The 17,037-nt window shown below is 34.5% G+C and overlaps 1 protein-coding gene across 1 annotated transcript in view; it reads right to left on the reverse strand.

Annotated features, from left to right (window-relative positions):
* The window catches only part of LOC150089911 (uncharacterized), an 85,650-nt gene that overhangs the window by 45,329 nt on the left and 23,284 nt on the right, over positions 1–17,037 (reverse strand). Inside the window, exons 2-3 of the mRNA XM_090390130.1 lie at positions 16,584–16,693; positions 9,556–9,838 (exon numbers count right to left, since the gene is read on the reverse strand). Of these exons, the coding sequence (XP_090246256.1) occupies positions 9,556–9,838; positions 16,584–16,693 (393 nt within the window). The remainder of the gene's footprint in view (positions 1–9,555; positions 9,839–16,583; positions 16,694–17,037) is intronic.

The raw sequence follows: 17,037 nt of genomic DNA on the forward strand, positions 1-17,037 counted from the left end.
ATATATAAATGTAAAGTTCGAAAAGATTAGAGGTGAAAGGAAATAAAGGGAATTATTAAAGATTAGTCAAGAAAAATTAGGAAGGTAACATTCCTTCACATGGCAGTCTCTCTGCTACTTCCTCAGGGGCTTTGAGCAGACAGATAGCCATACTAAATGAATGTCTCGTGCATACCTGTTTCTGTAATCTCAATAACAGTTTTGCTTATTAAGTACTCATGTTTAGTTATGGATGTCCTAATGTAATAATACAAAAATCTATTTACCAGCATTTCACACAATAATTTAAAAAAAAAAAAAAACAGTGCTAATAGACTACTACAACGAAATCAGGAAATTCTAGGCTGTAATAAACAGTATTGGATAGACCTAATAAATTTATGCATAATCAACAACTACATACTTATGGGAGACAGCATCTACGTGCAAAGTAAGGGGATAGCAATGGGAGCAAGCAGCTCGAGTTCCATTGCCAACCTTTACTTACACCAGTACAAAAACAAAATTAAAGACGACACAATTTTCTTTAGATACATTAACGATGTCTTAGTTGTCAATTGTGATAAATTTGACAAATTAGTACTGGAAATATATCCCACAGACCTGACCATTGAATGGACCAACCCTAAAAGCCACCTACAAGCCATATACCTCGACAGCAAAATCACAATCAAAGAAAATAAAATCTACACACGACACTTTGACAAAAGAGACCATTTCAACCTCTAAGCCATTAGACTTGCAAACTGGGAGACCAATTTAACAAAACAAATACATGGTAACGCAATCAGAAATCAAACTAACAGAATACACATCTGTAGTAACCAGAGAAACATGCTGGATGCATTACAAAAACTAAAAGCTAATTTAATCGAGAAAAAAAAAAAAAAATGCCTGTTAAATTTATCAGATACCATATTAAAGCAGCCATTCAAGCCAATTTAATCCTACATAACCCCAATATTAACCCTAATAGGGTCAAAGGGCAACTGTTTGGGTCCCCATTAGACCCCTGGGTTCATTGTGCTCAGAAAAGGCTCGTTGTCTGACTGCACTGCAATCCAGATGTCCAATTTCAAATCTTAATACAACAGTAATAGGAGTTCTCAAGCTAACCCATACCAATCACAATGCTTTATAGCCTTAACTTCACTGGATATTATAAATTTGACAGCAAAATGATATAAACAGCAACAACAGCAAATATGCCACACCACGCCTTAAGTCCAAAGCACCACAAGGTTAAAATCACCGATGGGGGATATGTAAATATGTATATAGTTATCCCACTGGGCATACACTGGCTGTTATGCTGTAGAAAGGTTATACCAGTCCTTGTTCAGTGGATAACATTACCATTTTGATTTATCATAAAAAAAAAAAAAAAAAATGTAATCTTAAAATGTATTAACATAAACATCTATATAGGTATTCACCATAATCCTAACCATCGATTACAAATTTAATACAGGCTGCATAATCACAACTTAACAAATTAACCCATCCTTAAGCATATATAATTACGATATAGTTTAGGACTAAAGCCTCAGGTTATGTAAAGAGTTTAACTAATATACAAGTTAGTGCAATTGCATCATTTCAGTACATAGCCAACTACTTAAGTAGTTATAAATTGGCATCATTAAGTATATCTCATATTGTGAATACCTTCACAATGAGTTGCCATGAACTACTTCGAATAAGTAACACTTCACTATAGAAGAAGACTATTGTTACTTATTCTCAGTGGATACCATCACCCATATGGCACCGTTTTGGAGCTTATTGGCTCCTCATCAGTGGAAGGGCAGGTACCCTGGTGTTGCAATGATGAAGTAGTGCAATATCATGGCAACTCGTTGCGAAGGTATTCACAATATGAGATATACTTAATGATGCCAATTTAAAAGTACATATATAAGTAGTTGGCTATGTACTGAAATGATGCAATTGCACTAACTTATACATATATAATCATTACCGACAGACTAATAAAAAAAAAACAGACTAGATGGTGTCCTGGCCTCCTATAAAGCAGCTCCCAGGCACATTGCATGTACTTTCTCCTACCAACTAATAGCCATAGTGTTCGCAGGTAAATGCCTATATACTTTTTATATTTACTCTGATGCATACCCGTAGGGATTTGGGTCCCAATCCCAGTTTGCAGCTAATTATAATCCGAAAATTTAAAACTAAATTAATTAAAAATATATTAAAATTCAATTTTATTTGCTTATTACATTGGGACATCCATAACTAAACATGAGTACTTAATAAGCACAACTGTTATTGAGACTACAGAAACGGGTATGCATGAGACATTTATTTAGTATGGCTATCCATCTGTTCAAAACCCCTGAGAAAGTAGCAAAGAGAAGTAGCTTCCTAATTCTTCCTAGTTATTTTCCTAATTTTTCTTGACTAATCTTTAATAATTCCTTTTATTTCCTTTCTCCTTTAACTTTAAACCTCTAATCTTTTCAAACTTTACATTTATATATTTCTTAACTTGATTTCATGTTAATTGTTAACATAGAACCATAGGCAAACCAACAACTGCTAGAACAACAATGGCTTAATTACCAATAATGTCTCTCACCCAAAATAAAAAAAAATATATAAAATGTTCACTACCACTCGCAAAACAAAAATCAATCGGGACTTTGACCTAATATATCAATGCACGTACAGTCAGTCTTCGTATAACACGTGTTTACATTACACGAATTCGATCATACACGATTTATAAATAGGGGAACGATATCTTATATAACACGAACCGAATTCGCTTATGCATGATTCGCCTTTGTGTTTACAAGAAATGGCAGTCGAACGCGGAATCATCCCAACTGAACGCAACACGATAAGAATGAAGAGAAGATTCTGAAAATGTATTTAGGTGTTTTATATCAGTGAAGAGGAAACACATTTCACCATAATAACGTAAAAACCAACACAATTCCAGCTATCGGTATAATTGCAAATGCAATTAGATCGAGTTTACTACAAGTTCATAACAGATTCCACTAGCAGAAATGCAACTGGAAATTGTTTTTATTGTTTTATGGTAGTAACCCTAGAAATGTGCTTTAGTAAAATGTGAGGTGTTAATAGTGTATCTCTGCCTTTACGGTGTTGTTTATTCAGTTGCTACACGCGCACAGCTTTGTTTATGTGTATCATGTGTATCTTTGTTTATGTGGTCCACTTGAGATCGATGGGTCAACTGTTGATGACCCTGCTCAGGTAGCTAACAAACTAAATGAATATTTTGCATCGACATTCACACATGAGGAGTTATTCAGCGAGGTGAATGCCAGGGGTGTATTCAACTCTAGCAGTAAGCTAGAGAATCTTGTAATAACTGAGAGCAAAGTGGAGGAGAAATTGTTGAAGATAAACACAAGAATGGCACCTGGGGTGGATGGGATCTATCCAGTTATATTAAAGGAGGCAGCAAAGGAAGTAAGCAAACCCTTAGCCATAATTATGAGAGCTTCCTTGGACTCAGGGGAGGTACCCATGGACTGGAGATGTGCAAATGTGACCCCAATCCACAAAGGGGGATCAAAGGCTGACACAAGTAATTATAGACCTGTGAGTTTAACTTCTGTTCCCGGAAAATTAATGGAGGCACTGGTTAAAGAAGCACTGCAGGATCATCTAGACAAGACTACAGTTATAGCTAGGACACAGCATGGTTTTGTTAAGGGGAAGTCTTGCCTGACCAATTTGATTGGATACTATGATGCAGTCACAAAAGAACTGGATGCAGGGAATAACTTTGATATTATATACTTGGATCTTAGAAAGGCTTTTGATACTGTTGCACATGGAAGACTGCTGCACAAATTGGAGCGGTGTGGCATTGGAGGCAAATTGCTGCTATGGATAAAGGGGTGGTTGAGGGGGAGAAGACAGAGAGTGGTAATCAATGGACACTGCTCATCGTGGACTAATGTTATTAGTGGAGTCCCTCAGGGTTCAGTATTGGGTCCTTTATTGTTTTCTGTATTTATAAATGATATTGATGATGGTATATCAAGCTTAATGTCCAAGTTTGCAGACGATACGAAGGTTGGCCGGGTTGTCAAGGACACTACTGACACTATGCTGCTGCAACAGGATTTGGAAAGGTTGAGCAGATGGGCTTTGAGGTGGCAAATGAAGTTTAACATTGACAAATGTAAAGTACTACATATGGGAAACAGCAACCCCAGAGCAACGTATCAACTCTGTGGTACTACACTGACAGTGGTAGAGAATGAAAGGGACCTGGGGGTGGTTGTGCAGGCAGATATGAAGTTCTCTGAGCAGTGCAGACGGGCTGCAAGAGTAGCTCATGGTGTATTGTCAATGATATATAGGAATTTTTCTAGCAGGGATAAGGAGGTGATTATTCCCTTGTATATTTCCTTGATTATTCCCAATGGTCAGGCCACACATAGAGTACCGTATACAGGCCTGGAGGCCTCATTTCAAGAAGGATGTAGAGCTGCTGGAACAAGTACAGAGAAGGGCAACAAGATTGGTGAATGGGACAAAGGGGTGCTCTTACGAAGAAAGGCTTAAGTTTTGCGAATTACAGTGTCTGGAAACTAGGCACCAGCGAGGTGATCTGATAGAGGTGTACAAAGCCTTGAATGGTTTGAGCATGCTCAATGCTGATGGGATTCTTCCTCTTGCTCAGAATAATCACCTGAGAGGGCATAAATTCAAATTGAGGAAAGACAGATGTAGGATAGATGTGCGGAAATTTGCCTTTAGCCAGCGGGTGGTTGGTAGGTGGAACAGACTTCCATCCCTTGTCGTGGAAGTTGATAGCCTAAATAAGTTTAAGGCTCAGCTGGACAGGTATTTCGAACGAACAGAGGGGTGATGTGGAAGTGGTTATTTTCATTTATTTATGTTACTTTTTTTTCTTTTTTTTTTTTTGGCTGATGCTGCATAAGCTTGCTTTCTTGCATCAAATGCCTCTACTAATGCTAATGCTAATCAAGCGTGCCTCCTCATTTTGTAATTGTGCTTTATTCCCTAAAAATGAGTAAAATACTTAAAAGGTGTGAAAAGAAAGCGTCCTTTCTTTTCAGAGGCGGACTGGGTCAAAAATTCTTACCCGGGAAAATTTATAGTGGCCTCATACTACGGTTTATGGCCAAAATCACACCGGCCTCTGGCCCACCGGGGTTTTCCCGGTAAGGCTTATGGCCAGTCCACCAGTGTCGATAGCGAAAAAATATGAAACTGTGAAACGCTTTGAGCGAAATGAAAGACCATGTGATATTGCACGTGCTACAGACCTAAATGAGGCAACCCCGAGAATTACAAAGAATGCAGAGAAAATAAAAACAACTTTCATAGCAGGAACAACTCAAAGTGTAATTAAAATCCATTAGATTAAGACACAAAGAATGGAAGAGATGCAACGGCTGTCAACTGTTTGGATAGAAAATCAAACAAAAAACAAGTTTGCTTACGATAGAAGCAAAAGCATTAGCAATATTTTATTACATAATAGTCGTAATAAAATACGTAAGTATTTTATTATGATTATTTATTGTGTTTGGTAATGTTTTGGTTACAAATGTGTGTTCAATCTTGGATGGTCATCGCCTAACCCTATTTTTCCCATAGGGCCTGTTGTTTATATTGCACGAGGGTTTCTAGGAACACAACTATCGTGCTGTACGAGGACTGACTGTATAATGTTTAATCCTACAATAGCATTAACGGCGCATAACCAGAGTATTATCATAACTGAAAATTTAATTAAAATAGAACATAGGGTTAAAAGTAGTGTTCGAGAATATATATATATACATATAGGGTCTGCAGACTTTTTTTGATTTTTGAAAGGGTTCGTAGATCTCAGTAATTTGGGAACCACTGCTATATATAAGTAACAAAACCCCAGGAGCTGTCCTGGCAGCATGTCTACACTACTCAGAGAACTTAATATCTAATTGAACAATTATCCCAGGTCTTCATTTTCCACTATCCTGAGTGTAGTACCACACAGCAGTTACATTAACCTGGCATTAACCTGTATGCAATACCTTGCATTTGTCAATGTTAAATTTCAACTGCCATTTCTCAGCCCATCTGCCTAATTTGTCTAGATCTTGTTGCTGTAGCATACCCTGATTACTGTGATTAATTACTTTGCCAACCTTTGTATCATCTGCAAATTAGCATTAGTAGAGGCATATGATGCAAGAAAGCAAGCTTATATAGCATCAGCCAAAAAACACATCCCTTCCCATTTCACTGATCCATTCGTTCTAAATGTTTGTCTAGTTCTCCCTTGAATTCATTTAAGCTATCAACTTCCACAACAGATGGAAGTTTGTTCCAGCAATCAACTACCCGCTGGCTAAAGCAAAATTTCTGCACATCTATTCGACAACTGTCTTTCCTCAATTTCAGTTTATGCTCCCTCAGGTTTGTAATTTGAGCAAGAGGAAGAATCCCATCAGCATTGAGCCTGCTCAATCTATTCAAGGCCTTGTACACCTCAATCAGATCGCCTCGCAGGTGCCTATTCTCCAGACGCTGCAATTTGAAGAACTTAAGCCTTTCTTCATAAGAGCACCTCTTTGTTCCCCTCACCAGTCTTGTTGTCCTTCTCTGTACTTGTTCGAACAACTCTACATCCTTCCTAAAATGAGGCTTCCAGACCTGTATGCAGTAATCAAGGTGTGGCCTGACCATTGCCTTATACAAAGGGATAATCACCTCCGTATCTCTGCTCGCAAAATTCCTGTATATCACTGACAAGACCCCATTACAGGCTCTGGCAGCCTGACTGCACTGCTATCCATACTTTGCATTTGTCAATGTTAAACTTCAGTTGCCACTTCTCAGCCCATCTGCCCAAAACTTTCTAGATCCTGTTGCAGCAGCAAACTGCCATTACTGTCATTAACCCTGCAAACCTTTGTATCATCTGCAAACTTCGACATTAAGCCTGATATACCTTCATCAATATCATTGATAAATATACAAAACAACAGTGGGCCCAACACTGAACCATGGGGGACTTCACTAATAACATTAGTCCACGAAGAGCAGAGTCCACTGATTACCACTCTGTCTTCTCCCACTTAACCACCCTTTTATCCATTGTAGCAACTTACTCTTAATGCCATACTGCTCATTTAGACATTTAGCCTGATATATATTCATCAGTATCATTAATAAATATAGAAAACAACAATAGGCCCAGCACTGAACCCTGGGGAACTACACTAATATCATTAGTCCACAAAGAGTGGTGTTCATTAATAACCACCCTCTATCATTTCCCACTCAACCACCACTTTATCCAAAGTGCCCTTAATGCCACACTGTTCCAATTTGCCCTTGATACTGTTGCACATAAACGCTTTCCCGAAATCCAAGCATATGATATCAAAATCATTTTTGCATCCAGTTCTTTTGTTACTGCATAACAGCATCCAATCAGATTAATCAGACAAAGATCCCCCTTAACAAATCCATGCCACAGTCACAACATACATTTGTTAAGGGGGATTATAATCATACCATTTACAGCACGATTCCACCCCTAATGCTCTTTTTCTTCTGGTTCCATGGTCAATACTATGAAGTGCCATGCATTTTTTTTAAAGGCTATAACACTCCCAGTTAATTGCTTTTTTTGAGATCCCAAAAAGGAATAAAATCAGATAATCCTCTTCCTCTCAATTTTTTTTTGGCTTTGGAAAAGAAATGAGAGACTAAATTTTAAGAATCATTAGTTGTGCAGTTTGTTTACTTAGAAATTTTCCAGTGCCAGTGACATTTATTTCACATATAATTCAAACGTCTGAAGGTAAATAGGTCACTCTTCACAACTCAGAGTCTAGTTTTTCATTGTTGTATTCAAACTTTCCTTTTCTAGTACAGTAAACCCCCGCTATTCGCGGGGATTACGTTCCTGAGAAATGTCGCGAATACCGAAAACGCGAATCCTGAGTTATGGCTCACATAATAATAAAGGGGTTCCGTTCCAAGGTATGAAATATATAAGAAAAACTAGTCTAAAATTTTGTCTATGTATGTATTTTATATGTACCTTCATAATATGACTATGTACATAGACAGTCCATAGTGAAATGCAAGCATATGGCATCGAAATGAAAATAAGAAACAATTTAATATTAAATGTAATATTTATTAGAAATTTCAAACCAGCGCCTTTGCTAGCAAAAAAACTTATCCCGCCAGTGCTATCACCAGTTTAGCTAAAGTGTTGATAAAGGTGTTTTGCCTTTTCACGAATGATGAGTGAACTTAACGGAATTTTATTTTGAGTTCGGTCTTCTATCCACAGATTTAAAGCTTTTTCCATCTTTTCTAATTTAACATCACGAGTTACAGAGCAAATTTTTGAAGCAATTAGCATGTTTTCACGGACACTACGGTGTATATTTACTTCCGATTTTTTGATTGATCGTACCGTTGACTCATTGATTTTATAATGTTTTGCCACTGAGGAGACACTTTCACCATTAGAAATTTTATCTAATAACTCAATTTTATTCGCTAATGTCATCACCTTCTTTGATATTTTCACATTTCTCTTGTTATTCGTAGCCATATTTTTGTAGGGGTTAGAAAGAACTTGTCCACAATAAAGTCACTTTCTTCCGTTAACACACTCGAAAAAGTCTGTTTTACACTGCAAAACGGTAGATTTATAATTTTTGTAAGCATATCAATTTATAAATTGATAAATTTATTCAATTTATAAGCATATAAATTAAAAGCAAATGACGAAACTTTCCATGACAAGCGCATAACACATACTGAACAAGGATTAGCGAGAAACATCCGCGCTCGCGATTTTGTCACTCCTCTCCCCCCACCCACTGAGCGCTGTTTTGACTGGGAAAGATAATTTTAGCCACGCCCATGTTTTTTTATGGCGGAAAATATTCACGGCGCTTTAAAATTCACATTTTTTTAGGTTTCATTTCATATTAAATCGGCGATCGCGAATATGCGAAACCGTGAATACATATACCGCGAATAGTGGGGGTTTACTGTACAGTCTTTTGTGTATACATGTGTTCAACATGGCATCAATAAATTTTCTTAATGACAGTAGTTATTATTATGTTAATATTACACTTATATTTATTCAGTAAAACTCAAGGTATGTTTAGTTTAATATAATTACATCTTTCCAAAAATTTTCATTATTTTTAAGGAAAAAAAAAAAAAAAAAAAAAAAGTAAGAGTAGTACATTTCAGTTTTCAACTTATATAATATAAGCCACGGCATAAGTTATCTACTAAAATATTGAAGGAAAATGAAAAACAACCCCCAAAAAGGGCATCCTGCTTTCCTGGTATAATAGTGCTCTTCAGAACCAGTTTCTTCAAATGTGCTATAAGGAGAGTTTACTGTATATTAAAATATCTTATAGTTAGCTGATTCAATTTTCTTCACAGAATTTTAACATAAAAAATCTAACATGAATAAAATGCTATTCAACTGTCTTGACATCATTAAAAAATTAAATAAAAATAAACACACACATATACCTTGTCATCTCTTGATAGTTTAGAGGTAGGAAAGTCAAACAGAGTTCCAGGTGGAGCTTGAACAGAAAGAAGTGTATCATTACCAAAACATTTACAAAGGTCATCATAAAAAATATATGCTAGCTGCCTGCTTTCAGGAACTTCAACAGAAGTATCTATGCTTTCTTGTATAAGCTTAATTAGTAAGTCCAAGTTCTCTTCCTTTTTCTCCAAAATATCTAATTCTTTTATACGACATTTACATTGGTTGTTAATATCATCTGCAGTCTTTCTAGTTGGTCCTCTAACATAAAAAGAAAGAAAATTAACACAAAAAATATTTACAAAGTTTTGTTTTTCTTTAATAAAAACAAGGTCTTATTTTTATTTTTATTAATAAAAAAATATGGTTTTTCATTTTTTATTATTATTTTTTTTTAATGGAGGGAACTCAAAGCTCTTGACTATGAACTATTTTTGGCTTTGGATTTAGAATCAAATTTTAATAATCTACTGTATATTATTTTGTAGATCTTTGAGAAGTCCTTATGAACTTTAAATGTACACATGATAGAAGCAATCTGTAATCATAACTAAAGTTATAAATTAATGCCAAACTTTGAAATTAATACATTATAAAATGAATAGTTTTATTTATTTCAGTTTCTGTTGTAACTGATTTAAAATAGCAACAGCAAAGGAAAATTCTAGCTGTGTGTTATGGTTGATAGAATGCAAGTGTGGTTATGGAGAGAAAATTTGCAACTCATTAACTAAGAATGCCACTTATCTGATGGGAGAGCAAGTATTGTAGTAAACTGTCATAGCAGTGTATTTATTTTAAACTAATAACAGAATAACATTTGATGATATGACATTATCTGTTTAAAAGTAATGCATTTCAATTATACTAATACAGTAAGCACCGGTTATAGTGATCACTGGTAATTAGAATCAGCCAATTTATAGAATCAAATTTCAAAGAACCAATTAAAACCAATAAAATGCACTACACTTTCATCGTTTATTAGAATCAATTTTGAACACCTCTGTGATATATTTTTAAAGCACATTTATGGAGGTCACAACCATAAAACAGTAAAAACAATTTGTAATTTTCGGTTTATTGGGCTTTTTTGTTTGTACTATCTGTTATAAACGGGTAGTAAACTTGATCTTATTGCATTTGTGATAATACTGATAGTTGGAATTCTGTGTGTTTTTATGTCATTATGGTGAGACGTGTTTCCCTTCACTGAAATCTGCTCTTCATTCCTATATCTAAACTTCGTAAACTTTTTACTCTGAATCTCACTTGCACACGTCGTGTTAGTTCTAATTTGTGTGCCATGTGCTTTGTTATTGATTGACACTTATCTCTTTACTGTGTTTAAAATTTTACTACCTAAAAAAAATGTCAGTGAACAGAAAGAGTGAATTTGAGTGCAAAAGATAAGTTACGAATTATAGAAACATAGGTGAACGAATGGGAGTTCCAGCAAACTCATGAAGCTATAGCAGTCCTGAGGAGAGCGTTGGAAGAAACTGGTGCAAGTGATCGTGAATATAGATTTATACATGTATATAAAGTGCTTAGCATCATAAGCACTTTATAAGCACTTTATGCTAAGCACTTTATATACATAGTCTAAAATGCTAAGCACTTTATATACATAGTCTAAATTTGTTCGCAGCTTGAGGCTCTAGCCCTAAATGCGCCTTAGATTTATACAATATTGAAAAATCTATAAATAGACTTTGCAGTGATAATTTAAAACAATCTAAAATAACTGACTATTTTAAATTATAATCATATTACAAAGTGTTATGTTTAATTAATATATATATTAATTAAGCTATGTATGCAAGTGTAAATTTATTTTTATTTTGCCAACCTGTGGATAATATTCTTTCAATTTTCACGTATTATTTAATTGGTAATAAACTTCTGGTAATAAAGTGTAAATTTGTGCTTTATATCTTTATTTTTATAGCCTGTGGATAACATTCATCGATTTTCACTTATTAGAATCAAAATTCAATTTGCAAACATGATCACTGTAACTGGCACTTACTGTACTTAGAAGTTGCTCTATTTTATATATCATAAATCCATTGTTATTTAAAAGTGAAAATCTGCTGTCCATGAAATATTAAGGATAAGACAGTCCTCTATTTACTTCTAATGCCATGCAATTTCTGTTATATTTAATACTTAAAAGTTTCAATTTCAAGTATTTAGGAAAAAGCAAGTGAAATGCAGGATGAAGATAAAAAAACAAAAAAAAAAAAAAAATTTTTTTTTTACAAGAATAAGAATGTACGCAGTGAGTTATATTTTTTCAGCATGTTCAATATTTTTTCTTAAATCAAATGATTATTATTATTTTTTTAAATTTTCCGGGATAAGAAAAAAAAAAAATTTTTTCTTATCGCCTTATGAATTAATTACTAACATAATTACTTTACAGAACACTTAATAAATCTACAGTTTTATGTTCTCTAAACTTAGCTATTCAGTTTAATTACAACTGTATAATATTTATTACTCTTCTCCCATATATTTCATCATATGCAATTCCACATTCACAAGTCTTACATAACAATACATGCAAAGCATGCACAGGCTGTCTAAAGCTAACAATACTGCATTAAAACTACATTTAATCTAAGAATTTCTTTTTTAAATATAAAATTGCATGTAAAAAAAAAAAAAAAATATGATTTCTGGATTTCTATTTTCTGGATGTCAAGTTTTAATGAAATTTGGAATGGCTCAACAAATATTTTTAAAAGGCCCAAATATAAAATTTCATTAAAATTCATCCACTGGGAGCAAGTTGTTACTTGGGGATGGATGGATGAGATGGTGAAAACATAGGCACATATGAATATATACAGTGGATTCCGGTTATTTGGACCACCATCCACTGGGAGTAAGTTGTTACTTGTGGATGAGATGGTGAAAACAGTAGGCACACATATATATATATACAGTGGATTCCAGTTATTTGGGCCACCGGTTAATCGGGGCAGCCGTTTATTTGGGGCAAATCTTAAAAAACAGAAACCAATCGAGAAAATAGCCAGAGTTTACTTCGCTTAATTGGGACATGCCGTTTAATCGGGGCAGGAGACCACAGCACTGGAGATTACCCTATGGTTGTCTCCGATGGTACCACGTGGTTCTGTCTAAATTCTGGAGGTCACAACCATAAAACAATAAAAACAATTAGCAGTCACCTGTTTATTGGCTTTTCTGTTAGTGAAATCTATCATAAATGGACGGTAAACTCGATCTTACTGAATTTGCGATAATACCGACAGCTGGAATTCTGTGGGTTATTATAGTGAAATGTGTTTACACTTCCACGAAATCTTCAATCATATAAAAAAATTAATTTTAAGATCTTCTCTTCATTCCTATTTTTAAAGCTTTGTAACTCGTTACTCGGTTCTCACTTGCACATATTGTGTTACTTGCAATTTGTGTGTGTGCCGTGTTCTTTGTTATTGATTGCTTATGTTTTTACTGTTTTAAATTTTAACCCCCACCCACAAATGTCAGTGAACAGAAATGTCAACTAGTTCGTATGTACATATTAATTATTCCAATTATCACATATATTCTTCCGATTTTCACATATTTTTTAATTGGTAAGGTAATAAAGAGTAAATGATCACAATGACCGGCACTTACTGCACATCATATAGTGAACGGTACTTTACTATGTTGAGTTCGTCGTAATGCGATTTGATTGTACAGTGAACCAATTGTAAAAAAAAAAAAAGGGGGGGGAAGGAGGTACATTGTATTTTTAACTATTTACATGAAACTTCGGATAATTGGGGCAGCCGCTTAATCGGGCCAAAATACACTGTATTTGCAAATGCACCTAAATATACTCAGAGTGAAACTGAAGAATATTTATCAAATAAATGACTACTTCTAAACATTTAGGCAATATTGTCTTAAAATGCAAAATTGACAGATATAAAACTACAATCGCATAATAGAATTAAGAGTATTATTAGAAGAAACTCTGGTAAACAAATGGCTAAAACAGTTAAACCCAGGCTGCACAATATTATTTCAAAGCATTTTCGGAACTAGATCTTGCTCCAACTTTGGAGCAAGGTCTAGTTCCAAAAAGCGAGGAACTATGAACATTTGTTAAGTATTTCAAGACTGGACTGGTAACAAAAATTTTTTCGTCAAAACAAAACTTAAAAAGCCCCAACAATAAGTTAAGTTGGCCTCAGACTAGAAATATTTTCATTAAAACTGTATTCATTCATAAATCTAAAGCAGTGTATCCAGTTTACATGGATAGTCACTACAACATTGAGCCAGTTTGGTGTGACATAAGCAATAGGAAAGAAAAAAATGAGTAGAAAGTGTGTTATAGGCTGAATGACTGTGATGAGTATAACAAGCTATACAGACAAATAGAGTGTGCTAGCAAATCAGAATGTCTTATAATAGGAGATTTCAACTTTCCAGATATTGACTGGAAAACTTGTGCTTGGTGACTCACGTGGTAAAGAGCCTTTTGTGATTTACTGAGTGACTGTTTTCTACACACCAGCATGTAAGAGAGACAATGAGAGAAAACAATATTCTTGATCTGATTATCAGCAGTAATCACTACTGATGTGGGATTTACTTAAAGTAACTTACAGTCGAGGACAAAGGGAAGGGTTTTTGCATTCATAAGGGTAACTACAGTGGTTTCAGACAGCTTTTTAAATCTAATCAGTGAAACCAACTGATGACAGCACCAACAACAAATTCTAAGCGGAAAGCATTCAGGGAAGTAATTGTAAAAGCTGTTAGGCTTTTTATACCAGCTAAGATATATTGTTCAAGGTTTACACCTAAAAAAAATTTCAGATGATTAGACGAGACTAGTAACACAGAAGAAACTGCATGTAATGCTTATATATTATCATGTTATATAGAAACATGCAGTAGGTATAAATGAGTCTGTAATCAAGGTGAAAAGTGTGTTAGGCAAGCTAAGAAAATTATAAGTTGCTCACAAAGAATAGTAACAAAGACTTCTTTACTCAGATAAACACTATAAGGAAAAGGGTGGATCACATTTGGTCCCTTAGATATGGATGGCATAACTGTTGATGATCCTGCTCAGGTTGCTGACAAAACTGAACAGATGTTTTGCATCTACATTCACATAAGAAATTTTTTAGGATGATGGAAGTATATCAAACTACAGGAGAGCTAAATGATTCTGTGACAACTGAGAGAAAAGTGGAAGAGAAATTGTTGAAGCTAATGTAAACAAGGCACTTGGGCGGAGAGAGAGAGAGAGCGCAAAATAAATAAGTAAACTTTCAGTCATAATATGAGAGCATCTTTGAATTCAGAGGAGATCTTGATGGACTGGGAAATTTGGATGTATACCCAATTTACAAACCTGTAAGCTTGACTTCTGTTTCAGGCAAAATAATGGTATCACTGTGCAAAAGAGGGATTCTGGACCGTCTAGATAGGAATGCAGTTATATGCTAGTCACAGCATTGATTTGTTAAGGGGAGATCTTGTCTGCTCAATCTAATCAGATACTGACACAGTAACAAAGGAACTGGACGCAAAAATTTTAATACATACTTCGATTTCAGAAAAACTTTTGATATTGTTACACATAAAAAGACTGCTGAACAGTTAGAGAAGTGTAGTTGAGACAAGTTACTGCTATGGATAAGGGATAGCTGCACTGCTCTTCTTGGACTAATGTTATTAGTGGATACTCCCAGGGTTCAGTAATGGCCCATTGTTTTCAATGTTTATTAACAACGCTAATGAAGGTATGTCAGATTTTGTCTAAGTTTACAGATGACAGAGTGGTTAATGGCAGTAATCAAGGTAAGCTACTGCAACAAAATGTAGAAAAGTTAGGCTGAGAAATGACAAATGAAGTTTAGCATTGTCAAATGCAAGGTACTACATAGGGACAGCAGTAATCCCAGATTCACATACCAGTTGTGTGGTACTACACTCAGGGTAGTGGAGAATGGAAAATGACCTGGGACTAATTGTGCAATCAGATATAGTTTCGAAAATTTCATTTTAGGAAGGAGCACAGAAAAAAGTGATGAGATTAGCTAGGGACACAAAACAGTATTCTAGACTTTGTATGGTAAACCTAATCAAAGTTTGTAAGATTTCAGAAGAGTTGAGTAAACTAAATATTTACTCAACATTCAGTACATTTATTAACAGTAAACATTTAGTTTATACAGGGACATAAATTTAAATTGACAAAGGATGGTCATAGAATAGATGTGTGGAAATCTGCCTTCAGGCAGAGATTATTAGAACAAGCTTCCATCTAGTGTCATGAAAGCGGGATGAATAATTTTAAGGACAAGACAAATGATTAGAAGCAATGGGCAAATGAATTGGTGAGAAGTTTTTTTTTTATTCATTTTTTATTATTATTATTATTTCTGATTCTGTGCAAATTTGCTTCCTTGCATTCCTTCCTGACAAAATTGCCAATATACTAAAAAGTTTAGCAATTTCTAGAATAATTTCCCTAAAATAAAGTAGTTGTAAAATATCACTTGGTTCCATTGAAATAAATTTAAAAGAATGTTAAACCCATTTTAATCACATTTTCAAAAATAAAACTCTTTCTTTTATGCTTGGTAATAGATATTTCTTTAAATAAATCCCATATCAATACTTTGTGATGATTATTGGTTCCTTTACTTGAAGATTCTTAATACATGAATAACTGCTGATAATCAAATCAAGAATATTGCTTTTTCTTGTAGTATTTTTATCATGTTAATATGGGAAGGAGTCATCCAGTACTTGCTGTGACACTGCCACTTTCTTTCATCATTCTTTACACCACTTTGTGGCATAAAGTGAAAATCTGTGTGTAAAGCAAGCAAAAGTGTTACTGTGTGTGTGTGTGTGCAGAAAACTAATTAAAGAAGAAAATCACAAATAAACATTAAAAATAGTGTCTTAAATTAATTATAGTAAGAACTTGCATACTACAATTGCATTATTTTACCTCCACTGAATGCAGTTTTTGGACTTCTTTTCTATAAGACCAATTCCTTCCAGCACATTAGTGATATCATAAATTCGCCTCTTTTGATGTACAGCTAAAACATCTGCTGCCTAAAACAATCAAGAAAGTGCTTATTTACATTTATTAAAAATATGCATGCAATACTTGAAGCAGAAATGGAGAAAGATAATATTTTAGACTTAATAGCAATGTTCAAAATATGATACATTTTTTTTTGAGACTAGTCCTACCTGTCAATATCAAATTAGCCATGTCTTTCTGAATACTTCCATGCAATAGTAGCTTTCCCTAAACCTTACAAGGACTTAACAAATCCATACAACTGTCAACCAATAGCTCTCGCCAGTTGTTTAGGAAAATTACTAGAAAAAATTATAAATAAGAGATTGATATAGTATTTAGTCTAAATCTAGTCTAAACATCTGCCCCTGTA

The sequence above is a fragment of the Mastigoproctus giganteus genome, chromosome 2 (genome assembly GCF_048544385.1).
Source record: "Mastigoproctus giganteus isolate SK-2022 chromosome 2, ASM4854438v1, whole genome shotgun sequence".
Classification (NCBI taxonomy): domain Eukaryota; kingdom Metazoa; phylum Arthropoda; class Arachnida; order Uropygi; family Thelyphonidae; genus Mastigoproctus; species Mastigoproctus giganteus.